This window comes from Balaenoptera physalus (genome assembly GCF_965194825.1).
Source record: "Balaenoptera physalus genome assembly, chromosome: 12".
Taxonomy (NCBI): domain Eukaryota; kingdom Metazoa; phylum Chordata; class Mammalia; order Artiodactyla; family Balaenopteridae; genus Balaenoptera; species Balaenoptera physalus.
Window position 1 is genome coordinate 96407837 of NC_138897.1, and position 25794 is coordinate 96433630.

At 56.8% G+C, this 25794-nt stretch overlaps 1 protein-coding gene across 1 annotated transcript in view; it reads right to left on the bottom strand.

The window, feature by feature from the left end:
- Positions 1-25794, bottom strand: part of GALNT9 (polypeptide N-acetylgalactosaminyltransferase 9) — a 99861-nt gene that overhangs the window by 6530 nt on the left and 67537 nt on the right. The window contains exons 7-10 of the mRNA XM_082417189.1: positions 8408-8593; positions 6240-6377; positions 4164-4259; positions 178-345 (exon numbers count right to left, since the gene is read on the bottom strand). Of these exons, the coding sequence (XP_082273315.1) occupies positions 178-345; positions 4164-4259; positions 6240-6377; positions 8408-8593 (588 nt within the window). The remainder of the gene's footprint in view (positions 1-177; positions 346-4163; positions 4260-6239; positions 6378-8407; positions 8594-25794) is intronic.

Genomic DNA, 25794 nt, shown 5'->3' on the forward strand with positions numbered 1-25794 from the left:
CACCACGGGGCTGTGAGCAGCCCGGCCCTTCCCTGGCTGTGGCTGCAGGCAGGTCCCCTGACATCCGTGAGAGGGTCACGTGGGAGCAGCTGGCCCAGCCCCCGAGCCCGGCAGCCCCCAATGCTCTCAGCTCCCCACAGGCTGGGCCAGCGCCCGGGGTCCCAGCAGCCCGCTGACCTGGGTGAAGTCCCACAGCCGCTGCGCTGGCCGGGCCACGTCCTCACACTTTCTCAGGGCGGGCGTGCGGCCCCTGCCGTCATCCACCAGGCACTTGGAGTCGGGCAGGAAGGCGGTGGAGCCCAGGGGGCCCAGCTGCAGCAGGCCCTCGGCGCTGTACCGCACCAGCTGGGGAGAGGCGCGGAGCGGGCGTGGGCGGGGGCTGGCCTCACACGGGGCCGCCCTCCGCCCCAGGCCCTGGAGGGAGTAGGTGGGGCATGGTGGGCGGGGCCAGCCGGGTCACCGGGCCAGCCTTGCTGGGGAGGGGCCGGGCCCCTGAGCAGCCCCCTCGGCCCCAGGGCGTCAGGGAGGCCGTGCGCGGGGAGCCCCCAGGGGACGCCTTCCGGTGGCCCCGCGGCTCCAGCCCCCTTTTCTTCCACAAATACCCCCAGCAGGATGCTCTTGGACTCCTTCCCCGGAGCTCTGCTCGGACCCCTCCCTCCATGGGGCCCAGAGCCTCGGCCTCAGACGAGGAGGACTTCCCACGTGCCCCGGGCCGCCCATCTGCCCTCGAACCGGAGGCTGCCCCAAGTTCACGGTTCCAGGTCACGTCATTTGCCAAACACCAGCTAAGTAACACCTGTGCGCTCACGAGGAGACCAGTGCCCTAGATTCCTCCGCGCCCCGGCTGTGTGGCTTTGGGCAAGTCACGTCACCTCTCTGTGCCTCGGTTTCCTCATCTGTGAGCGGGAGGTGATGACAGTGCCTGCCTGGCAGGGCCACCGTGAGGAGCCCACGGGCGTGTGGAGCGCAGGCTGAGCACAGCAGGTGCCGGTGTCGGTCAAGTGCTTCTCTCCTCTCCTTTCTCGCGTTTTCTCTCCCATAAGAGTGGGTGCGCGCACACACACAGTCTGCTGTGTTTTCCAGCACAATCTGATGGCACAGCACCTCCCCTGCATGTTCGCGCGGCCCTGCGACTCTGACACCCCCGCTTAGCGTGGGGTCCGCGTTCTCTCCCGCGTCCTCCTGGGGGCGGCGTGTGAACATCGCCGGAGTGGTGCCGCCCGACTCGGGGGCTGGGCGTAAACGCGCGTGACACCTCCCACGTCTCCTGGGGCGACCGTCCTCGGCATCACCGCTCCAAGGTGAGGAGGCCCGAGCAGCGGGGGGAGGCCGTGTGGGGAGGGGCCGAGGCCCCGGAGCGGCCCGCCCACGGCGGCTCAGAGGTGGCCTCACCAGCCTGCCGGGTGGCCTGGGCAGTGCCGTGCAGACGGTGGGTCCTGCTGCAGATCTGTGAGCAAAATAAAGACTGTGGTCCTTGCAGGCGGTTCTGTCTGGGGACAGGTGGTCACAGATATGCTCGTGTCCCTTCTCTGTAAACTTTCTGAAGCCACGGAGGTTTGACTATGGGGCCCGCAGCCCCTGAAACGTCCAGCACAAGCTCCAAGCCAGAGCCCCTGCCACCTGTAGCTTCAGCCTCGCAGGTAAGGACCTGGCGGAGCTGGGAAGCGGGAGCCTCAGTGCCGGGGAGCCAGCACGGCCTGTGCTCAGGGAGGTCTGTCTCAGACGCCGAGCGGGGCAGCGAGCCGGGCTGGGAAGGGCTTCAGTGACTGTAGGCGTCACCGCTGGCTTGTGGGGAAGCTGTGTACTTTTACAGATGCGTTCTGATACACTCCGAGGTGAAAGGACCTGATGCCTGCAACTTTAAAATGACTCAGAAAAAAATAAATGATGCAAATACGGCCCGATGTGAACACCACTGCGTCTGGATCGGGGTGGAAAACGGTGTCTGTGAAGGGCAGGGGACAAGCTGTGTGCTTCGTGGACACTGCTGCATGTTATTTTCCTTCTTTTCCCTCCGTAAACCTTGAAAAAGGTAAAAACTTTTCTTTGGCCGGCAGGCTGCTGTTTGTTGACCCCATGAGTGTGTGGTTGGTCATCTGAAGACTTTTCTACTTTGCTGGAAGTTTGAAAGTGGTCAGAATAAAACCTGGCAAGTTAAAGGAAGGGCCTCCTAACGACCCCCAGGCTCCGTTGAGTCCAGCCCAGGAGGGGTCCCATGCCCACAGGAGGCGGACGCGCCTGCCCCGTGTCCCTCTCACTCACACTGGTCAGGCCAGCGCAGCGGACAGAGGACAGGGGGCTGGGCCCCATCGTGAGGGGTCCATGCACTGGTCTGTCTGCTCCCTGAAGACTGTTTACTAACCATCTGTACGTGTGCAGATTTTGGTCCGAGACTGGCTTTCTTTATGTTGTAGGCTGAACTGTTTCCCCCCCGAAAGTCATGTTGAAGTCCTAACCCCCTGGCACCTGTGAATGTGACCTTATTTGGAAATAGGGTCACTGCAGAAGTGCTCGAGGTAAGATGAGGTCATACTGGGTTAGGGCGGCCCTAATCCAACAGGACTGGCGTCCTGATAAGGAGAGAAAACAGAGACACAAGGAGAAGGCAGGGTGAAGACGCAGCCACAGGCCCGCACAGGCCACGCGATGACGGAGGCAGAGCCTGGAGGGATGCGGCCACCAGATAAGAACCACGGGGGCAGGAAGGGCGGCCCTAGAGCCTCAGGAGGGATCACAGCCCTGCCCATGCCGTGATTTCAGATTTCTGGTCTCCAGAGCTGAGAGGATAAACACCTGTCATTTAAACTGGTTCCCAGTTGGCCCCAGGACACTAACACAGCCGGGGATCGGGGTTTGGGGATGTAGCTCGTCCCCGTGAACACTTCAGCAGCCTCCACTGAGACCAAACCAACTGAGGTCATTTGCAAAGGAGACACCACTGCGGGCATGTCCGGCCTGGTGGGCACATGGGTCCATCCGACCTCTCCGTGGGGCGCAGCCCCATGGGCTGGCCTCCCCATCCACCTGCGTCCACGTCCACCCCGGTTCCAGCAGCGAGGCCGCTTCTGCCGGCCGCCCCAGGGTCCACTCGCGGTGGGGGGGGCTCCCACAGGCGTGGCGCGGGGTCCTTGGAACACCCACCCTCACCCAGCCACGCGATTCGCTGCCCCAGACACCTCCGAAGCTGGCTCCGCGCTGCGTCTCTCCACAGCAGGGCTCGCTGGGAAATGACCACCGTCCATCCAGCCACCTGGAGTCGCAGAGGAGCAGGGCGTGTCCGGCGACGCCCCACAGACGTGGCCTCTCGCCTCAGGTCTGTGCCGGCCAGAGGCTTCCCCTCCTGCAGCTGAGGGCCCAGCAAACTGGACTTCTCCCGGGAGGCCACGTTTGCACCTCGATGGGTGATTCTGCTTCGCTCTCTAAAGGCAAGGCCATGTGCCAGCGGGGTCCTGTGAAGAGGCTGCAGGGGTGCCAGGGGAGCACGGTCTTCTCCGTCGTCACAGGCTTGGCCCCTCGCGCCCGCGATGGGCCCCCGCGCAGCTGTGTGGATGTGTCAGCACCCGTGGATGTCCCAGAGCGGGGGCAGGTTCAGAGAGCTTCAGGGGGCGGAGTGTCATTTCGGGGGTTAATTTAAGTAACACCCACTGAGAAGAAGCCTTGTCATTGCAAGCAGAAGGCGGATTCCCTGGGATTGGAAACACCAGGCTCCGCGTCGGGTCCAGCACACCAGCACCGCCAGGAGCTCTGGAAACGTACCTGCCTGGGGTCTGGACACCTGCCTGGGTGTTTTTAAAGCCCTCCAGGTGATTCTGGGCTGGAGCATCGCTTGGTAGGCATTCAGCTGAGAAGAACTGGCGGTTAATGTGATACTTCCTGGGCTACGTCTACACTGTGGCTACCATTTACCCTCATTTTCCACTTCAGTCCACGCAGCAGCCCTGAGAAATAGGTACCATGATCATCCCATCGATGGATAGGGAAACTGAGGCACAGGTGTCAGGTGAGTCGCCCAAAGCAAAGCCGTTGCTCTCAATTTACCCAGGGCCTGAGCTCACAGCCTGCACGGCATCAGAATGCCCCGGCAGGCCCGCCTCTGCCCCCCGGGAGCCGCCTCCACCTGTGTCCTGGGCTGTGTCCCTCAGGAACATCACTGCCACCCCTACCTGGGAGGACATCCCGTGGCAGGGGTACAGGATGGCACGGTCATCGTCTTCTGCCCCCTGGTCCAAGCAGTAGCCGCTGGCTTTGCTGTTTCTCACCTACGACCAGAAACCAAAGGAGAGGCCCCATCACAAGGGTCCTAAAGGCAGAGGCCGGCTAGAGGGAGCTTTATCCACCTGTCCCCTGCCCAGGGCCTGCGGTCTCAGGAAGGGGTGGCCCTCCTGGGATAAGAGGAGGGGGAGGGGGAGGGGGGAGGGGGAGGGGGAGAGGAGAGGACAGTGCTCTGGCCGGCGGGCTGGCTGCGGAGCGACTGGCTGGGCTCCTCGGAAGGGATGACCGTGCCTGGCTCTGGGGGAGACATGGACAGATGTGCCTCCCGTGCGTGTGTGCGTGTGCGTGCGTGCGCGTGTGCGTGCGTGTGCATGCGTGTGCGTGTGTGTGTGTAGACTCGGCCACCCTCCCCAGGTGAAACTCGCCACAGAAGCAGTAGCCTTGGGAAACAGCGAGGAGGGCCTGGCTGGCTCCCAGGAACGGCCTCCCCACATTAACGCCTTTTGCTGCGTGACTGCAGCTCTTCCCGTCAATGGGGGTGGGGGGGCTACTCCCACAGCCCCCGAGTCTGGTCTGGCCTGGAGGCTTGCTCAGCCAATGGATGCAACAGAGACGGCTGTGTGCAGCTCTGAGCCTCAGGACACCTGCAGCTCCCACTCTGCCTTGAACCCTGACTCTACCCTGAGAACAAGCCGAGCTGCCTGCTGGAGGTGACAGACATGTCACCTGCGCCCCAGTGCCCTGTTGACAGCCAGCCACCCCCCAGGTGTGTGGGTGAGCCTGTCCCCAGAGACCTGATGTCAGCCTGGCCGAGGTCAGGGCTACCTGGATGACCCCTAGACTTGTGAGCAAGCACAGAGGCTTACCGCCTGAACCCTCTGTGTTTTAGGGATGTTTGTTTGGCAGCACTAACTAACTGACACAGCACTCCCACCCCAAGAGGTAGCACAGGTGTGAACCTTGTCAGCTGGCAGAGTTCCTAATGTCACAGCTTCTGTGGGTGGGTGACGCATGAATTTGACTCATCGTGGTCAGGAGCAGGCAGGGCAGCCTGGGAGAGGCTGGGAGGACAGTGGTCTCCTGCCCACACTGCTGATGCATCCGTGGTGCTCCCTGTCACGTGGGAAACCTCTGTGTCCAGAGGAGTGGGAACCTGGCTTGGGGGTGGACCAGGAGCTCCAGGAACGGACAGGCCCTCTGGGATTGTCCCCCGCCCCCTGGTATCACTTCTGCTTGGCCCACCTAAGTTCATGCATTCCTTCGCCTCGGGGAGCCTGGGTCCCCGTGGAGGAGCTGAGGCCTGGGGTAGGGGGAGGCCCGTCCCCCAGCACAGACCAGGACGAGTGGGCAGGAACGCGGTGCCCTCCCCTGGCATTAAGGAGAGGTGTGCGTAACCGTGCACTTGGGGGCCGGTGCAGACAGGTGGGTCTTCCCACAGCTGGTGCCTGTACTGGTGTGAGTCTGTGTGTCCTTCTGTTGTGCACTCACATGCAGGTATCGTGGCACACAAACACGGCTGTGTGTGTGAATGCATCCATGTGCAGGCCTCTGCGCATATGTACTCACGTGTTCACGTGTCATTTTGTCTCAGTAACAAGTATTTGTACCGTGCAGGGCAGGCAGCTTGGGTGGGGTCTGCATACACTGGTGAAGATGTACAGGTAGCTTTTTGTGTGTCTGTGAGCAAAACTGTGTGCAAATGTACACTTCTGTGTCTGTGTGCACTTACACACATATGCATTGTTGCACGGATCAATGCATGTGCATGAGGGCATGTATAAACACGTGTGTGCGACACAGATTCGTATACACACACGTGTCTCTGAATCTACTTTGTGTACCTCGGTATGCAGGCACGAGTGTGTGTCCCTGCGGCCCTTACACTGGTGTGTGCCACGTGCGCGTGAGTGTGCCCGTGAGCTCTGCTGGCTGCTGTCCGTGAACGTGCGCCCGGGGACAGGCCAGGACGCCGGGAGGCGGGGCACGGGTGCGGGGTGCAGGGTGCAGCCATCGCTCGGAGGCGGTACCTCTCCGTACGTGAGCGTGTCGTTGTAGGTCCTCATCTCCGGGTACACGTTGTCCAGGTACCACTTGAAGCTGTGGCACTTCAGCCTCTGGCGCAGGGCCAGCCGCTCGGACACGTCCCCGAAGTCCACGCCGGGGTTCTGCGAAGCCGGAAGCGAGGCGGGACGGGCGCTGCGGTGTGCAGAGCCCGCACCAGCCAGGCCTCTGCCCGGGGGTGGGGGGGAGCCCCAGGACCTGCAGGCCCCCCCATCCCAGGAGCGTGCCCGCGCTCAGGGCTTCCTGGCCCCGAGCCTCGTCTGGGGGCCTTCTGCCCTCCCAGGCCCCTGGAAGGTCCAGGGCCGCAGGGCCGATGGGAAAGGCCTGGCATCTCCGGCCTGTTTGCAGCAGGCGCAGCTGGAGAGCGGCCGGCCTGGACAGACGGCCACTGGCGGTGTGTGTGGACCAGGCTCGTAACACCCTGCGCCCTCCGAGGGAAAGACCTGCCCTCAGCCAGCTCCCGGGAGGTGACTTCCAACATCCTGAGTATTGTTTACGGGGGCCAGGCCAGGTCGTCTGTGCTACAGGGTGATCTACGGGGGTCGCTGCAGGGGCTGGAGACCAAGGCCGGCCACGTGGAGGTCAGCCACGTGCACGTGAGCCCCCGTAAATTCTGGATGCTGAGGCTTGGGTGAGCTTCCCAGCTTGGTGACACGCTGTACGTATTGTCACACGTTGCAGCTGGGAGAATTAGGCGCAATTTCTGTGACTCCCTGGGAGTCATATCCTTTCATTCTAATAAACCACAGCCCCCATGTAACAGCTGTTCTGAGTTCTGAGTCCTTGTAGCCAAACACTGAACCTGAGGGTGGTCCTGGGGGCCCTGACACTCTGTGACAGGTTGGGGACGTGGGTGGGTTCGAGAAAGCCCCCTCCCCAAGCCCAGGTCCCCGAGGCTCTGATAGCAGCTAAGGAAGGACCGTGGGCCTGGTGTGAAGGGCAGACTCTGGGCTGGACGCGGGAGCAAGTGGCCTTGGCAGCCCTCCACCTACAAGGCGGCGTCAGCCAGACACGGGGCCGTGAATCCGACTCGGGTCAGGAGGCTGCGGTGAAGATGTTTAAAATACCAGGACGTTTTGCACATAATGAAGATAATGTTTAACTTTTCTGTTATATATACGAAGCTCTATCTGCTGACAGCTAGAAATCCATGCACGCGTGTGCCTGTGTGTGTGTGTATCCTAATAAAAGATCAAGCTCCTTCTGTGGGTGGATGTAAAAAAACAGCTGTTTCCAGGATGTCTACCCCAGAGACTCGAACCCTCCCGTGTCCAGGGGAGCAGTGAGTGCGTGAGGCTGGCCCTGCAGCCAGTGGGGGTGAGCGGGGCGGGCAGCCTGTCCTCAGCGCTCACACGCACACGCACATACGTGTATGCACACAGGGCACACACGCGTGTACGCCCAAGCCCCCTTCTCCGGGCTGCCCCGCCCCCCAGGCGCTGGTTGGGACCCTCTGGCTCACACCCGGATCCTGCTTCCCGCCGGCCACAGGCAGACCCCTCGTACAGACCCCTCCTGCCCCCGCTCCCTGCAGGGCAGGCAGATCTGGCTGCAGACACCACACGTGGGAGAAGCCGCCATCCCCACAGCAGGCGGGCCCTGAGAGCCTCGTGACAGGGTCCTGCGGAGGACCGAGTTCCATTCCGGCTCTGCCTCTTTTCAGCCGCGCACCCTCGTGTGCCTCGGTTTCCCAGTCCGCCATGTGGAAGTGACGGGGTCATCATTACGGTCATCGTATCACTGTGGCCTCGCGCAGAACTGACTGGGGGAGGCTTCTGCGTGGCGAGGGGTAGGCTATGTGTCCTAGGAGGGGCTGTGGTCACCCTGGGGCAGCTCTCAGCGCAGCAGCGACTGCGACCCCGCAGTGCCACATCTGCAGCTGCTCAGGGGCTCACACCGTGGAGGGAAGGAGCTCTCGTGGCGGGAGGGAGGCGTGCCGACCAGCATCACAGATGCTAGAAACGGGCTCTGCTTGGTGAAGGTCATGACGTTCCTGGGACTCATCCTGGCTGAGCTGTCCAGGAGGCCCCCCCCTCGCGTGGCCGGGCTGCGCCTTGGAGGACCCCCGAGGCTGTCCCCGGGGGGCAGCCCCCGCCCCCAGCCCTCCCCCTCCCCACGCGGTCCGCCAGCTTACGCTCATGGGGATGTTCCAGGCCATGTACACGTGGGACTTGAAGCCGTCCATCCACACCTCGGCCGCCCGCAGGGCGTTGCGCTTCGCGTAGTAGTCAATGTCGTTGTTGTAGGGCTTCTTGGTACGCTCGATGTGGGCCACGCGGGAGCAGGGCAGAACCTCCATGCTGCCGCCGCACTGCCACACCTGTGGGGACCCGGGCCTGGATGGCAGCCCCCGGGGCCAAGGGCACCATCTTGCCTCCCCGCATCCCCTGCTCGCCGTCCCCAGGACAGGCCTTCCAGAAGGCAAGGAGGACTGGCCGCCTGGGCCGTTCCAGCGGAAGATGCCAAAGAGGAGCCGCAGCCTTGGGTTAAGCCCACCAAAGCCTGGGGCAAGGCTGCCTCCCCTTCTGGATTGCCCACCGAATTTCATTTCTCTTGCACGTTCCACGATCTAAACAATGGAGGGATTTTTCCTGACATCCTGACAATTCATTACTACCCCTTTCCTATGGTCCCCGCCCCCACTCAGTGTTTGCTCTGGGCCCAGAGCCTGGCCTGAGAGGGATTACTTCCCACCAGCAGCTGTCCTCCCCCCCAGCTGGAAGAACCGACCTACAATCTAATTTTAAAAGAGCAGCTTGCGGGACTTCCCTGGTGGCGCAGTGGTTAAGAATCCACCTGCCAACGCGGGGGACACGGGTTCGATCCCTGGTCTGGGAAGATCCCACATGCCGTGGAGCAACTAAGCCCATGCGCCACAACTACTGAGCCTGCACTCTAGAGCCCACGAGCCACAACTACTGAGCCTGCGATCTAGAGTCTGCACGCCACAACTACTGAGCCCACGTGCCACAACTACTGAAGCCCGTGCGCCTAGAGCCCGTGCTCTGCAACAAGAGAAGCCACCGCAATGAGAAGCCTGTGCACCGCAATGAAGAGTAGCCCCCACTCGCTGCAACTAGAGAAGAAAGCCCGTGTGCAGCAATGAAGACCCAATGCAGCCAAAAATAAAATAAATAAATTTATATTTAAAAAAACAGCAGCTTGCTATGCAAACAGTGCTTCAAGCACCCCAGACACAGTCTCGGTCTAAAGGAAAAGTCTAAACAAACAGCTGTTTCCTCTGCAAATAAGGCTCCCCGAAGTCCCTAACTGCTAGAACCCTCACTTGTAATAGAAATGTTATCTTGCATCAGGATCTCCTTTCATGCCGCTTGCTTCCGCACTGCTTCACCTAACAAAACAGCCTTACTAGGCATGGGTCGTGTTAGTCTGTTCTATTCTACCCCATCCTATGCGATCCTACCTGTGCCACGGGGCGCCCAGATATTTGGTTCACACAGCTCTGGGTGTGTCCAGGAGCATGTTTCCAGGTGAGAGGAACACAAGTTGGTGGGCTAAGTAAAGCAGATTGCCCTCCTCAGTATGGGTGGGCCCCAACCAATCAGTTGAAGGCCTGAACAGAACGAAAAGGCTGAGGGAGGGACAATTCACTCTCTTTGCCTGACGGTCATCGAGCTGGGACACTGGTTTTCTCCTGCCTTCAGACTTGGTCTGGAACCACACCCTCGGCTCTCCTGGGCCTCTAGCTTACCAACTGCAGGTCTTGGGCTTCTGAGCCTCTGTAACTGTGTGGGCCAATTCCTTATTATCTCTGGGAACCCAGACTAATGTCCTACCCTATCCTATCCCACCCCGTCCCATCCCACTGAAAAAATGCTGGTGCAACCCACCAGGTTGACTTCACCATGAACAACTCAGTCTGATCAACTTGGCCCAAGCGTTCTTCGGTCAGATTCTTACCCCTAAGCCTCTTCTAATTCAGACATTTTGGAGGTGCCAGGCATGTGCTAAGCACCTTACTCGCCTCATCTCACTCAACCCACCACGACCCAGGAAGGACGGGTACCACAGGCAATGTTCTCCTCACTGTACAGAAGAAGATACCGAGGGTCAGAGAGGTTAAGCCAGTCACACGAGCTCACGGGACCTGACCAGGCCTGACTGATTCCACAGCCTCTTAATGTCAATGCTGTGCTGCCCACACCTCCCACACACAGACACTGTCTCCTGGAAACTGTTGTCTTTTATAGTTGAAATATAACATCAGTTCACAAACATTTGTCCATGCAGCCAGTTGAAAGTTGTCATTTCTTTTTTTTTTTAATAATTTTTATTGAAATATAGTTGATTTACAATGTTGTGGGTTTTTTTTTTTTTTTTTTTTTGGCTGCGTTGGGTCTTTGTTGCTGCGCACAGGCTTTTCTCTAGTTGCGGCGAGGGGGGCTACTCTTTGTTGTGGTGTGTGGTCTTCTCATTGCCGTGGCTTCTCTTGTTGTGGAGCACGGGCTCTAGGCCCACGGGCCTCAGTAGTTGTGGTGCGCATGCTCAGTAGTTGTGGCTCGCAGGCTTAGTTGCTCCGCGGTGTATGGGATCTTCCCGGACCAGGGATCAAACCAGTGCCCCCTGCATTAGCAGGCGGATTCTTAACCACTGCACCACCAGGGAAGTCTGAAAGTTGTCATTTCTTATCGCAGAGAGGATGGGCCTTAATTCACTTCCCTATTGCCCCAGTTATTAGACGTTTAGATTTTCCTCCTGCAGTTTCTTCACTATTAAAGTCAAGGCTGTACTCCACATTAGAAACACTTTCTTGGGCTAAACCGTCACCGTAAGTTGGCAGGCACGGGTACTTTAAGCTAAAGTCTTGCTGACAAGTACAGCTGGGTGTTTCTCAGTCTTGGGCATGGATTTCACTCCGTGGGTCCCTCTGGCCTCTTGTCTAGCCGTCTTCAGCCTAAACGTTCTCCCTTACACCCAGTTTAAGTGGCGCCGGCTTCATCAAGGCCCACTCCTCCCAGATAGTGACTGCACAGAGTGGCCTTGATGCCTCGGGGCTCCAGCCTGAATTTCCAGAACCCACTTTGGGGCCCATGAGGAGAGGGGCTTGAGAAGCGGGGCTGGCTTCACGGGAGGCATGGAAGGCAGAGCCTGCTAGAGCTCACAGCAACTAGAGGCCGCCCTCGTTTCCTGGGGCCGCGTAACGAGGACCACAGACCAGGTGTAAACAACAGACACGTTCTCTCACAGCCCTTGAGGCCCCGCTCCCTCCGAGGCTCCAGGGGAGGGTCCCACCTCCCTCTCCCAGCTTCTGGTGGCCCCAGGTGCTCTTGGCTTGTGGCCCCATCCCTCCTGTCACGCGGCCTCCCCCGCTGTGGGTCTGTGTCTCAGGTTCCCCTCTCCTCTCTCAGGTAAGGACAGCAGCCATCAGATTTAGGGCCCACCCTAATTCCAGGAGGATCTCATCTTGAGACCCCTCACAGCTTCCAGGCAGAGGTCTCTGGGGCTGCCATTCACCCACCACAGACGCCAAGCCCTCGTCTCGGGGAAGAGGACAGCCCAGCCCTGCCTGCTCCTTCGGTCCCACTCTCTGCCCCCGGAAAGCAGAGGAAGAAGGCAGGAGAATCTCGCAGCGGGTAACGGGCGGCCCCTCCTGACACCACCCACAGCTGGGATAAGAAATCACCCGAGCGCGGGAGGGGAGGCTGCCCGCTCCTCGTGGCTCACTGAGCACGTGGCCAGCGCGCTCTCCCCCGGCCCGGCTCAGGGCCACTCGGGACCACTGCTTGGCCCCCTGCAGGCTCAGCAGGCAGCACCCACGGCCTCCGCCCGATGGTGAGACCCGCGCATGCTCCGTATCAGAGACGCGGTGGATGTTACGCCCGGGTCCCGAGCGGCAGACGCGGTCTTGCTTCCACGTGGCTTTGCTTCCACGTGGCTGGAGGTGGGGCCGCAGGGGGAGGGCTGAGGGCCCTGCCCAACTCCCACCACTTCCGCTCACACACCTCTGTCAAACCGCGGCGCGTGGCCCAGCTGCCCAGGAGGCTGGGAGCGCAGGTGGACACCTGGTGAGCCGGGAACCTTCCAGGAGGCCAAACACTGAAACAAGCAGAGGAAGCTCTGCAGACCCGCAGGGCAGGCGCCTGGTCCCCCTGCCCATCCTCTGGGGCCACCGGCACCGCACGTTTCCTGAGGGGCCTCCCTGCCGTCCGTGCCTGCCTGGCCTCCACCCGGGGCCGGGGCTTCTGTCCAGCCGTCCAGTCCAATGAGCCTCCCAGGACTCGCCACCCCTCGCCCCTGGCCGTCTCAGAGCCCACCCCACACCCTGCCCAGGGCTTCTGTGCTGGCTGTTCCCTCTGGCGGGGACGCCCTCCCCGACCTCTGCCTGCCCAGCTGCCTCTCCACCTTCAACTCTGCTCGGATGCCACCTCCTCCGCGACTCCCTCCTTACCACCCCATTTACAGCGCAGCCTCTCAAGCCTCACTCCCCGGCCAGCCCTGTCTACCTCTGTGGCTTTCGTGTCCTTCTAACGTGTGACACCGTTTACCTGCTGATTCCATGTTGTCTGTCTGCCTCACTAAAATGTAAGCCTCGGTCAGTGGGGTTTTCCACTGCTTCATTCCCAGCTGACAAAGCTGGACCAGGAAGTAGCGGTGGGATGAAGATAAACCCCAACAAGGCCACGCGGGGGCGGCGGGGGATTAACCTCGTCCTCGATGCAGATGAAAATAAGAACTGAGGCTCAGAGACGTTAAGAAACACATCCAGGGTCACACAGCTGGTTCGTGGTGGGACAGGGATTCAGAACCCTTGCACGAAGACCCTGAAGTTGCTGCTTCACCCACAGCTGTGACAGGTGTCACGGGGCCGATTCACACGATCTAAGTGTTCCTGTCACACCCACCCTGTGTCTCAACCACTAATTATCTCAATTGACTTGGTTAATTGCCACCCAAACAGAAACAGCAAACACAAGGCAGAGGACCAGGTGTCAGGCCTGCAGGCAGCTGCTTGGAGGGAGGACGAAGGGCACAGGGGTGCAGGGGGGAGCCCACCCCACCCAGAGGGACCCCCGCCCCTCAGCCAGCAGACCTCCTCAGTTCCTGGAGCCTTGGTGCTGGTTTCTGAGGCTGGGATTCCAGAGCACCAGCCTTTATACATAAGCCCTTCTCCTTAAAAAGTCCGGAAATAATGGTCCATCAGCAGGAATGCCAGTGAAGGTTTATTTGCCCTCCAGCCGCCCTGGCAATGCGAGCCCGACAGGTGCCCCAATAGGAGCCGAGGGGCTGGGACCAGGACCCGGTGACAGGGGGACCTCGTGTAGCCTGGGGATGGCAGAGCGGGCGACAGGGCCTGAGTGCCTTCCCTCGAATCGACGCTCTTAGGACGTCCATCGTGAATCAAGCTGCCATTTCTCGTGGTTTCTTCCCCATCTTCTTCCTGCACCACAATGGTCAGCACGACATTTCTGGAGAGTCCTGCTACTAAAAAGCCGGTGCTTCCTGAAACCTGAGCGGAGAAGGAGAACGGTCCCGGCCGCTTGGCGGGGGAGGCCACGTGTGTGTGCATCATCTGTATGGAGACGCTTCTCTGGACTCAGTTCATTCCCTTGGCCGCGCAGCCCAGGAGCGTGGCACGTGGCCCCTCACCGGCCCCGCCTCTCCGTGAGCCTTCCCGTGAGGGCCGAGGGACACGGAGGGGGACTGTCGCACTGCCAGGGCAGGAGCTCCCCAGTCTGCTCTGCGGTGGCATCTCCTGGTGGAGGTTAAAATCCTCACCCCTGTTGACCGCATCAGAACTGATGGTCTGATGGTCGGGTCCCTGGGGCCCGAATCTGCACTCGGTGGGGCACATGCTGTCCCGGGGCCTCCTGGGGAGGCGGAAGGAGCAAGCCCCGCGGTTCTGTTTGGATATAGCTGAACACAGGGGCCTCTGCTGCTGCAACCAGGGTTTCCAACTGGGTTCCCCCAGAGAGGCGACGCGGCCTGCGGCTCGACCCTGCAGCGAGACGCGCAGGGCGGCCAGGTGGGTGGGAAAGGACACGCACGTGCGCGCGCGCACACCCGCACACTCACACCCGCCTCTGGGGACAGCTTGCCCTGTGGACGTGCAGCTGTTCTGTGGAGCAGCCCCCTGCCCCGTGGAGGGGACTTCAGGAGGGACATCCAGGAGCCCCCCGGGGCCTCTGCCGGAGCCCTAGGGCCCAGCGCGCCGGCCACTGGGACAGAAGGCAGCTCTGCGCTGACACATCTTGGACCCGATATAAAGAGCTTCGGGCCCAGAGCAGAGACCCAGCCAATCTCAGGTCCGTTGGAGCTGGCGGCCCAGCAAACAACTGCAGCTGCTTCTCCAGACGCAGCCCTGGTCCCCGAGGGGGATGGAGGAGGAATGGGGGTCGGATGTCTGCTCCCTGCTGCCTCAGCGTTGACCCCGAAGGCCTCAGGGGTCTCAGGGTCGAAGCTGGAGAGAGACCGGGGCTGCTGCAGCTTCTCAGAGTGGTCTGGGGGCCGGTCAGCAGTGCGGATGGTCAGGCCCGGCCCGCCCTCCCTGATCAGAACTGAGAAGCGCCCCTGGGAGACCTGGCGGGAGGTGCCACGGCAACGGTCGAGCTCCTGTTTATGTATCCAATCCACCACAGGTGGGCGCTGACTGGTGAAACAGTGCCGGATAACAGATAAACCGATAAACCACCAGGCTGCGGGAATTCCCTGGCGGTCCAGTGGTTAGGGTTCGGCACTTTCGCTGCCATGGCCCAGGGTTCAATCCCTGGTTGGGGAACTAAGATCCCGTAAGCCACGCAGCGTGGCCAAAAAAACCCCGAAAAACAAAACAAACAAAGCAAAACCACTGGGCTGGTCCACCAGCCTGGAAATGCAGGCAGTCTGAGCCTTGAGCCCCTCCCCAAACGTCTGTCCGTCCTTCCTGTACTTTCAGAGAACCCGGGGAGCACTGCTGGTGTGGCCCAGCCTGATTCACGTGGCCACTGCCAGGCTGGGCCAGGGCTGGGGACACCACCTCCTTCAGGATTATTCAGGAGAAGGATCACCCCAAAGGGCATTGGAAAAGAGGGCGTTGATTCATGTGCCCAAATGCAAACGTCCATGACCTATAATGCTGGCTCATGAGGAGACAGCTGGCCTGGGCTTGCACAGACTCGAGACAGGCCAGAGGGGAGCTATGCAGAGGGGAGAGGACGGCTGGCCTGTGTAGTAACTGTGTCTTTTTTTTTTCTTTTTTTCTTTTTGGTGGCTCCAAGCGGCCCGTGGGATCTTAGTTCCCCGACCAGGGATCAAACCTGGGCCCTCGGCAGTGAAAGCTCGGAGTCCTAACCACTGGACTGCCAGGGAATTCCCTTAACTGTGTCTTTTAAATTTCTTTATTCTGATACTTTGACGTCTGGGGCCTCGCTGACCCGGGGGGACGGCCTCTCCCAGGTTCCCGATCCCAGGAGGCTGTAAACCACTCACCTGAGCGCCCCTGTCACCTGTAACCCAGCCAGCCCGAGCCCCACCCCGACCGCCCTCTGTGGGCTCTCACACCCAGGGCAGGGCCAGCCCCGCGCCCCAGAGCCCCGGGAATGGCTCAGCCTGCCACTGCTGGGCTCCCCTGAGGCATCTTCCCCTGGGAAGCCCAGGAAAGGCTCTGACCCCGGTGCACCCCACCCCCCTGCCTCCGGACCTCCCCGTGGCCCCTCCTCCTGGGAGCCTCCCGTCAGTGGGCGTGGTCTCCTGATCCGCTGGCCGCTCCATACCTGAGTAATAATAAAACAGCTGGCCAGGGCTGGCGGCTACCTGGGGGCTGGGACAGCAGGTGACAGCGGGGCCTTAGACCCCAGTTCCCTCTCAGCTTTCATCTCACAGAGCAGGGCGCGCCTGGGCACTCCACAGAGGCCCGTCCCCATTATTATTCTCCAGCTGCCCTGGAGGAAGATTCTGGCTGCTGGGCAAACTCAGAGTGTGCTGCCGGGAGAGCTGAGAGCTGCTGGCTTCCACGTGCGGGCCCGGGAGAAACTTCTGCTGGTGGTGGGCTTGCCAGCGTCCTCGTGACTGCTCTCTGCTCCAGCCTGTTTGAGGCCACTTGGAGGGAATGATGGACAAACTCCTGCTCTCGGGGGTGCACACCCCAGTCAGGCGCCGTGGGCCCCGCCCGGGCCACTTCGGCAGAACAGAAGTCGTTAGTTTCACAGGCGACCTGCTCGGGACCCTGAAGTCTTTCTCGCGTGATTTGCAGGTGACACAGGGAGGCTCTCAGTACCGCAAACCATCCCTGGCACGCATCCTGAGCTGCGGCTGTATCAGCCCTGCCCGTGTGCGCACAGATGCCTGGTGGCGGCCGAGTCACGGCTGTTCCGCGGACTCTGCCGTGCGTCCAGGCGGGAAGGGCTCTCTGGGCGCGGCCCTCGGCTCCCGGTGACGCTGTTTCTTGGCAGCTGCCCCGGCTGACGCGTGGACAGGCTCACCCACGCAGACGGCCTCTCCCGCCGTCCGGGGAGCTCGCTTTGCGATATCAGGATAGGCTGATCGCTCCAATCAGCACCCGGATTTCACTGGACCCGCACAGGAGTTCACGCCTGGCTTCCGTCTCAGCGCACTGCAGGCAGCGGGGCACAGGCCGGGCAGCTCCACGCAGCCACTGCGGACCCGGCACCTTCGCGGCGGCTCCGTGCTCTCCCAGCGGCTGTTGGATGGAGAAGGAGCGCGGCGTGGGCGCGGAGGACGACGTGGGAGGACGTGCCTGCTCAGGCCTGGGGGTGGAGCCACCGCCCCCTCCCTGCATTGCCCCATCCGGGAGTGGGGGGGGGGCGGGGGTGGGAGGCCACACCTAATGGGGTGGGCTGGTGCTGGACTCCAGGAAAGGGAGGCTTGCGATCACGCAGGGAGCTTTGCTGCAGGGGGAGGGGGAGGGGGGGGGAGGGAGGGGGAGGGGAGGGGAGGAGGGGAGGGGAGGAGGGGAGGGGGAGGGGAAAGGGGGAGGAGAGAGAAGCAAAATGGAGGGGGGCGACCCGGCCTGCGTGGGAGACCCCGTGGAAGAGAAGGAGCACGTGCTGAGTGAAGGCTGGAGAAGCAAATGAGAGGTCCAGAACGGCCCACCTCCATTCATCCCTTCTAAGGGGCTTCTGTGCCAGAGCTGGGGAGGGGCTGGCGTTTCCGAGGCTTCTGCCAGGGGGGCTTATCCGCGTGAGTCAATTCCTTAGTTCCGAACAAGAGGCACTGCAGCAGTATAACAGGCGGAGTGGGGAAGCCAGAGGTGGGATGTGGGAACCCAGCCTGGCGTCTCCTCGCTGCGCCGCCCTGCAGCCCTGAAGGGCATTTTCTAAGGCAGGAGGAGGGCTCGTGGCAGATGCCGGTGGGTCCCCAGCCCTGCAGCACCCATTCCCGGCTTCCCTTCTCTGTGTCCCTGGCCTGCACTGGTCATCTTCCTCCTGAGATCCGTGTGCCCTCATCACCCCTCTGGGAAGGGGCTCCACAGTCTGTGGGGCACGTGTTTTCTCTTCAGGCCGGTGAGCTGGGAACTCATTGGCCAGGCCAGAGGGAGCCTCAGGGGCTGAAGCTGATGTCTTTACTGAGTGTTATTCTGCGTTTAAAGCTGGCTTTGTCCAGGCGGTGCATTATGAGGAACATCTTCTTGAGTCTCTGGGCTTGTCGTCCTTGGGCTAGCCTGCGTTTGTAAATGGTGAGGACAACTCGGGGATAATTTAGTTCTTAACTCCTAGGTTTACATGTGATGAACACACACGTTTCCTTCTGGGTGTTGGGATCCACTGAACATGATAGAAGCTGGTTTTCACCTTGAAAATACTGAGGATGGGACTTTGCCTGTCAAGCTATGGCCAACATCTACTCAGGTTGGCCTCTCTCTTTTTTACCTTTGTAATAATCCATGGATCCAAAACTGATCAAACTGTCCATCCATCCACCCATTCACTCATTGATAAACCCATTCATCCACCCATCTACTCGTCCATCCATCCATCCACCACCTTTCCACCATCCACCAATCTATCCATCCACTCATCCATCCATCCATCCATCCATCCTTCCATCCATCCACCCACCCATTCATCTGCATCAGTGCATACAATCAACATGACTCTAGGCGATGTGCAAAGCTGTACTAAGATTAGGAAATCAAATTGAGAGGTGAAGCAAGCTCAGTGTTCCTAGCCCAGGCCTCTAGGAAAAAGGTTGGATGCACCAGTGGTCCAGGCTGAGGCTGAGAGGAACCCAGGCATCCTGCCTCACACCTGGCACATACCCAAGAGGTACCAACCATCATCTTCCTTTTGGCAGTACAGAGTTTCCACCTTTAACAAAAAAACAGGGCTTTATATTCACTCTGAAGAAAACCATGTGCCTCATTTTTAGAGATTTCACATCTGAACCTAATTTTTAAAAAAGATTTACAATCTGCCCAATTGCCCCCCACCCCAGCCCAGGTCCAATTTCAGGAAATAATTCCTGCCAAGGCTGATGCCTCCCTCTTGTCACACAGACTCCTGGCTCTGCAGGAATGATTCATCTCCAGGGGCAGAATTTGACTGGATTTAGCTTTGGAAAAGCAAGTCCCATCTCCCAGGGCTCGGTTGGGCTCAATTCATAAATTTTTGACAAGAAAACATCTCTTGCTGGACTATCTGAGGCTATATATATATATGTATACACACATATGCTATAAAAACTGCTGTTTCAGGGTTCTGCTCTTATGCCAGAAACACAGAAACTTTCAAGCTGAGCTTTCATTCCAGGTTCCTCCCACTTGCTTCACTGAATGCTTTGAACTTCTCAAACAAAAGAAAAGAAAAAATCAGTTTCCTTCCATCTAAACAAGTGGTGCTCAAAGTGTGGTCCTTGGGGAATTCCCTGGCGGTCCAGTGGTTAGGACTTGGCGCTCTCACTGCCAGGGGTCCAGGTTCAATCCCTGGTTGGGGAAGGCGGCCAAAAAAAAAAAAAAAAGTGTGGTTCTCGGACCACAAACATCAGCATCCCCCAACCCTCCTTAGAAATGCAGATTCCCAGGCTGCACTCTGGCTGCATTCCTACTGAATCAGAAACTCTGGGAATGTTTTAATAAGCCCTTTGGGGGGGAGGTTCTGATGTTTGCTGCAAGTTGAGAACAGCTGTGCTAAATGCTGAGGCTTCTCATCCCTCCCCCCACCTTCTCATTAGTACTTTGAGCACTTGGCATAATCGTCTATTTCAGAAGCTCTGTCCCTTGAACACTACTTGAGGGTGGGACCGCATCTTATTGAGTTTTCTGTCCTCAAACAGAAGTGAGGCTATACTTTTTAGGTGATGATTCCCATGGAACCAAGCCCACTGTAGCTGGATGAAATGACAAAGAAGACATCTAGCTAATATCATGGATGTGAAAATCTCTCCTATCTGCCCCAAACATATAGAAATGATAGACAAAATGATTTTAAAAGTTAAAAATAGATACTAGAAAACAAGATGAAATCCCGCTTAGCTCAGAAAGAGCAGAAATGCGCTGGTGTAAGTGAGGCTGAAGCTCTAAGGCACATGCATCTCACCCTTACGAGGGGACGGGGCTGAATGCGTAGCCAGGATCCTTGTGTGAAGCCTGGGGCTGAGACTAGGCACCCTGATTACGAGTAGAAGGTGAAACCAGCTCTGACTGATCCCTGGGGTTCAGCCAGAAATAATCTACCGAGAGAGGAAGCAGACACGTACACAGCACCTGGAATCAGGCTGGTTCTCTGCGTGAGAAATGAACCTGGAGATCTCAGGGTGAAAACTATCGCTAATCAACTATGGTTCAATAAAAAGAAAAAAAGGAAAAAAAAAACCTAAGCCACTAAATTCTCAGCCATGGATCTGGGGACAAGATAACCTGAAACTTCCTCCCAGGAATGAGTGAGTGTGCTGTGAAGATACAGCTCCCATGAAAGATGAGCTCTCAAAAAAATTACAAAGCACACAAGGAAACCCGATTCCAGGAGAGTCACCAACAAATCCAAAGATGGGTGAATTTAAACCCAAGGAAAGAGAGAGAGAAAAAGTGACTAAAAACGTCTTAAGCAGACTATTAAGATTTTTCAAAGAGATGAAGGAATGAGGGAAAAGCACTCATCAACATAGAACAGGAGGTTATGAATCAAAACAGGCAGTTATAAAAAAGAACAAGCAGATATGAAAAATACCACCGGAAGATCTCATAAATATAAGATGTATTCATTAAAATTAAAAGGCAAAGCTAAATAGGTGGCTTAAATAGTCATCTGGACCAGGACTCAAGAAGAATACAAGGCAAAGGGTCATAGAACACGAGGGATTCAGGGCCCAGGACTATCTTCCCATCCATTCCTGTGTGACACTCTGTAAACTCAACTGATGTACAGGTGGACAGAGTCTGATAAAATGTTTCTAAGTTCATACAAAAGAGGAAAAGCAAGAGAGCAGCCAGGAAGATTCTAAAATAACAATGAGGAAGCATTCAGTTGCTAGACATTAGCATATTTTATAAAGCAGGAGATAATGGCTAAAAGTAGAAAGTTCAAAATAGACACAAGCATATCTAGAAGCACTTAGAATATGATAAAGGTTGCCTTTCTCATCAGTGGGAAAGGATGGAATGTTTAGTGGATGGTGTGCAAAGAGATAGTCCATCTTTTAAAACAGTATAAAGAAGGATCACAACCTTACTTATATAAAGAACATATTCCAAACGGATTAAAGATTTTAATGTAAAAAAAGAACTATAAGTGTCAGAAGGAAATGCGGTCAAACAGTCTTTCAAATAGGCCTAAGAAGGACAGCAAGGGCACAAGGCATTTAATAACAAAGCAGGTGCTTACATTAAAAAATTCTCTCTATAAAACGTCAGCGTCATAAAATTAAGAACAAGGAAAGCACTTGTGTCACACAATAAAGAGTTAATATCCCTAATGTATGAAGTGCTCTTAAAATCTACTAGAAAATGAGGGGCGTCACGAGAAAAAAATGAGCAAAGAAAGAAAAATATATGGTCAACGAATGTACAAAGATATTAACCTCATTAGTAATTGAAGAAAAGCAAGTTAAACAACAAGACATTCCCTGTGTGTCTGTCATGTATGAAAAAAGGAAGATTATATTTAATCAGATCACATGTGTTATATGCCGGGGAAACTGCCTCCTCGTGTACCATTTGAGAGAACGCACACCACACACACACACACACACACACACACACACACACTGCATACACAGACACACACCATGTACTCAGACGCACACACACCACACACAGACATGTAGACACACAGACACACATACCACACACCACACACCAAGCACACACACACACACCACATACCACATACACATGACACACACACCACACACACCACAGACACACACCACACAGAGACTTTTGTGGGGGGCAGGGAGGAGGATTTGGCAAATTGTATCAAAAGCCATAAAATTATGTGTTTCAGCTGATCTAGCAATTCCATCTCTAAAAGCTCATCCTGAGGAAATGCTGAGACGTGAAGGAAGGTCCAGACGTGAGAACACGATTTCAGGGCTGTGCCGTGTGGAGGGGCTGCCCCATTATAGACAGAGACCCAACGTCGAGTAACTGTTGGGGTCATGGATTTCAAGAAATGTACACATATGTAAAACATAAGCAAAAATGTGGCGCACATTATGTGTACGTGTACACGTGCACGTGGAGAGAATGTTTAGACACACGCAAGGCACCTCTGAGAGGATGTCCACCCTGGCAACGACAGAGACAGAATCCTGGGTGACTTGATTTTGTTCCTGTTAGCTGACCTTGTGTTTTTGTAATAAAAGTCGCTCTTATAAAGGGAAGAAAAATAGTATTCCAGAAATCCCTGCACAAACACTGAGTACCATCACATGCTGGTTACGTTTCATTTCATCCCCAGCCAGTCCCAGGAGTTATGTCCTACACGCCCCTTGGGGACAGAAATGGGAACTGAGGCTCAGAGAGGAGGTGCCCAGGTGGCTGAGGGGCAGGGCCACCTCCAAATGCGAGTCTCGAGGGGACATCTGAAGACCCCATGTAGCCACGGGGCTTTTCCACAGGACACTCAAGTGGACTGAGACGTTCCCTCCCCCGCGTTGCACCTGCTTCCGCTGTCTGGAGGCCTGGGTCATCTGTTTGGGGGAGCGGAGGCTGACTGGGCAGGTGAGGGGTCCCCCTGCGGGCTACTGGGGAAAGGACGCGCGTCCTCACCTTATCAGGCAAACAGACCCACTTGTGACTAGAACGAGCCCTTCCTGAAGCAGAACCAGAATGGGACTTCACAGCCCACCCCCCACCGCCACCAAGAAAGGTCCAGGACCAGCCTGGGGGACACCCACAGCCCCTCTGGTGTGGACCGTGGAGCAGCGTGGATTCCTCCGCGAGTAACGAGGCCACGTCCCTGCTCTGGCAGGACAGGAGCCTGTGACCATCCACTCCCGGGGAATAGGGAGAACCTGCCACCCGGCCCCAGATGTCTAGCGCTAAGGCAGCCCCTCAAAGGGTCGGGAGTTGAAGGCTCAGTAACTGCCCTCCGTGCTGAGAGGTTTGCCTGTAACACCCTGGGAAGACAGCAAGTCGGAACATTTTAAAATAGAGAAGCAAACGATTTCCAATTTCTGTGTGGCAGAGCTTGCCTAACCAGGCGCGTGCCTCTTGATTCTGTCTTGACCTTTATTAAACCTAATGGACGCGACGGATTCATTTCCCCCTAATTGGCTCTAGGACTTTCCTCATTACGGGACGAGCAGTTGGCATTTCGACAATTACAGAAATGTAAATTAGCCCCGAGACCACAGAATTACTCCTCTAATTGGACTGAATCTATCAGAAGGGCTGCGTGGCCATCTGTGCTAACGACGGATCGGATTCAGCGGTGGCTTCAAGGGCCATCTGAGCAAAAGCAGGGGTTCCAGGAAGGCGGGGGAGGAGCACGCGGACCAGCGCCACCCATGGGCTCTGCCAGGAGGGCTATGCTCCTGCCACAGGGCCTTTGCACTTGCTATTCCCTCGCCGGGAACACTTCCCCGTAGCCACACAGCTTGCTTCCTCTCCTTCACGTCTGCTCAGATGTCACATCTCTGTATTCCCTTCCCTGATTATCCCTTTTAAAATGACAACCTCCCCCATCCCGGACATTGCTACCCTGGGGATGAGGGGACGTGTGACTGCTCTGTACCCTGCTGAATCCCCAGCACCTAGGATGGTGGTCGGCACTCGGACACTCGTATTCATCAACAAGACACTGTTCAGCAAATGAACAGCTTGCTTCCCTTTGATGCCCCCCCACCAACCCAGCACTTAGCACAGCACAGAGGCCCCCTCTTTCCCAAATGATTCATCTATTTATTCTGTAAGTAAACCTGAACATCGACAGCCAGTCGCATGCAGCAGTGAAGGAGACCCACCCTGGGCACAAGGACTCACTCACATCCCAACTGGTGACGGAGGGGGGAGACAGGCAGTAAAAAGTAAGCAAACCGGTGAGACAGTGATGGATAGAGCCACGTCGTGGGAGGAGACACAGCCAGGGTTTGGTGGGCTGTGGCTGGGCCGGGCCAAGACCAAGGGTCAGGAAGCAGCCAGGCCGGGCAGGGCTCCTGGGCTGAGCGGGATGGAGCTCGGTTTGGACAAGGGAGGCCGAAGGTCAGGGGCTGGTGTGGGCGGGCGAGAGGGCGGGCACCGGGGCACACGGTCAGCAGGGTGGCGAGGGTCTTGCATACCATGGGAGGGAGTTTGGGGTTAATTCTCAGGGTGGGGAAGCCCTAATGGGGTTGAAATGGCCCTCTCTTAGCTTTTACGTAGAGCGGATGAGAAGGGAGAAGGGTGCAGGCCGGAGATGAGCTGAACTCCAGGTGGGATTGACACCGACCTGGGTTTTTTAATCAGTAGACATTGGTAAGAGGCCAGGTGAGAAATTCAGGCAAGGCTAGGCTTTATCAGGGTTGTGCTGAAGCACCAGGGAGTGAGAACTAGTAACAGGTGCCCTTGCTAGCTCCCGGGGAAGGGGGACTGGCCCCTTAAATGGGGAGCAGGCAGGGGTGGGTCCAGGGGTCAGGCCGGAGGGGTGCCTTAGGTGGCCTGCCCACCCACTCAGTGATGCTGTGTGCAGGGATCGTGGGCAGGACCCGGTTTTGCTCCCTGCAGCTCAGAAATGGCAGTTGGTTTGTGGCCTTTTTGTACCTTATTGTTCAAAATTTTCCCCAACTGAGCATGCGTGCAGTTATTTTTAGTCCCTTATAGTTCCTTCGTTTTCTGTTGTCCAGCTGCAAGCACTCCAGTAAAGGATCCCAGGTCCCAGCCTGTCTCAAAACCACACTTTTGGGACTTCCCTGGTGGTGCAGTGGTTAGGAATCCGCCTTCCAATGCAGGGGACACGGGTTCGATCCCTGGTCTGGGAAGATCCCACATGCCACGGAGCAACTAAGCCCATGTGCCACAACTACTGAGCCTGCGCTCTAGAGCCCACAAACCACAACTACTGAGCCCGTGTGGTGCAACTACTGAAGCCCGTGCGCCTAGAGCCCGTGCTCTGCAACAAGAGAGCAATGAGAAGCCCAGGCACCGCAACGAAGAGTAACCCCCGCTCGTCGCAACTAGAGAAAGCCTGCATGCAGCAACGAAGACCCAATGCAGCCCAAAATAAATAAATAAAATAAATAAAAATTTAAAAAAGAGTCAATATAACTTATAAAAAAAAACAAAAACAGAAAGTACCAACAAACAAAAGTCCAGGACCAGATGGCTTCACAGGCAAATTCTATCAAACACTTAAAGAGCTAACACCTATTCTTCTGAAGCTGTTCCAAAAAATTGCAGAGGAAGGAAAACCCCCAAACTCATTCTATGAGGCCACCATCACCCTGATACCAAAACCAGACAAAGATACCACAAAAAAGAAAATTACAGGCCAGTATCACTGATGAACATAGACGCAAAAATACTCAACAAAATACTAGCAATTCGAATCCAACAACACATTAAAAGGATCATACATCATGATCAAGTGGGATTTATCCCAGGGATGCAAGGATTCTTCAATATACGCAAAGCAACCAATGTGATACACCATATTAACAAATTGAAGAATAAATACCATATGATCATCTCAATAGATGCAGAAAAAGTTTTTGACAAAATTCAACACCCATTAATGACAAAAACTCTCCAGAAACTGGGCATAGAGGGAACCTACCTCAACATAATAAAGTCCATATACGACAAACCCACAGCCAACATCATACTCAACAGTGAAAAGCAAAAAGCATTTTCTCTAAGATTAGGAACAAGACAAAGATGTCCACTCTGGCCACTTTTATTCAACATAGTTTTGGAAGTCCTAGCCATGGCAATCAGAGAAGAAAAAGAAAAAAAAAGGAATCCAGATTGGAAAAGAAGAAGTTAAACTGTCACTGTTTGTAGATGACATGATACTATACGTAGAAAATCCTAAAGATGCTACCAGAGCTCATCAATGAATTTGGTAAAGTTGCAGGTTACAAAATTAATACACAGAAATCTGTTGCATTTCTATACACTAACGACGGAAGCTCAGAAAGAGAAATTCAAGA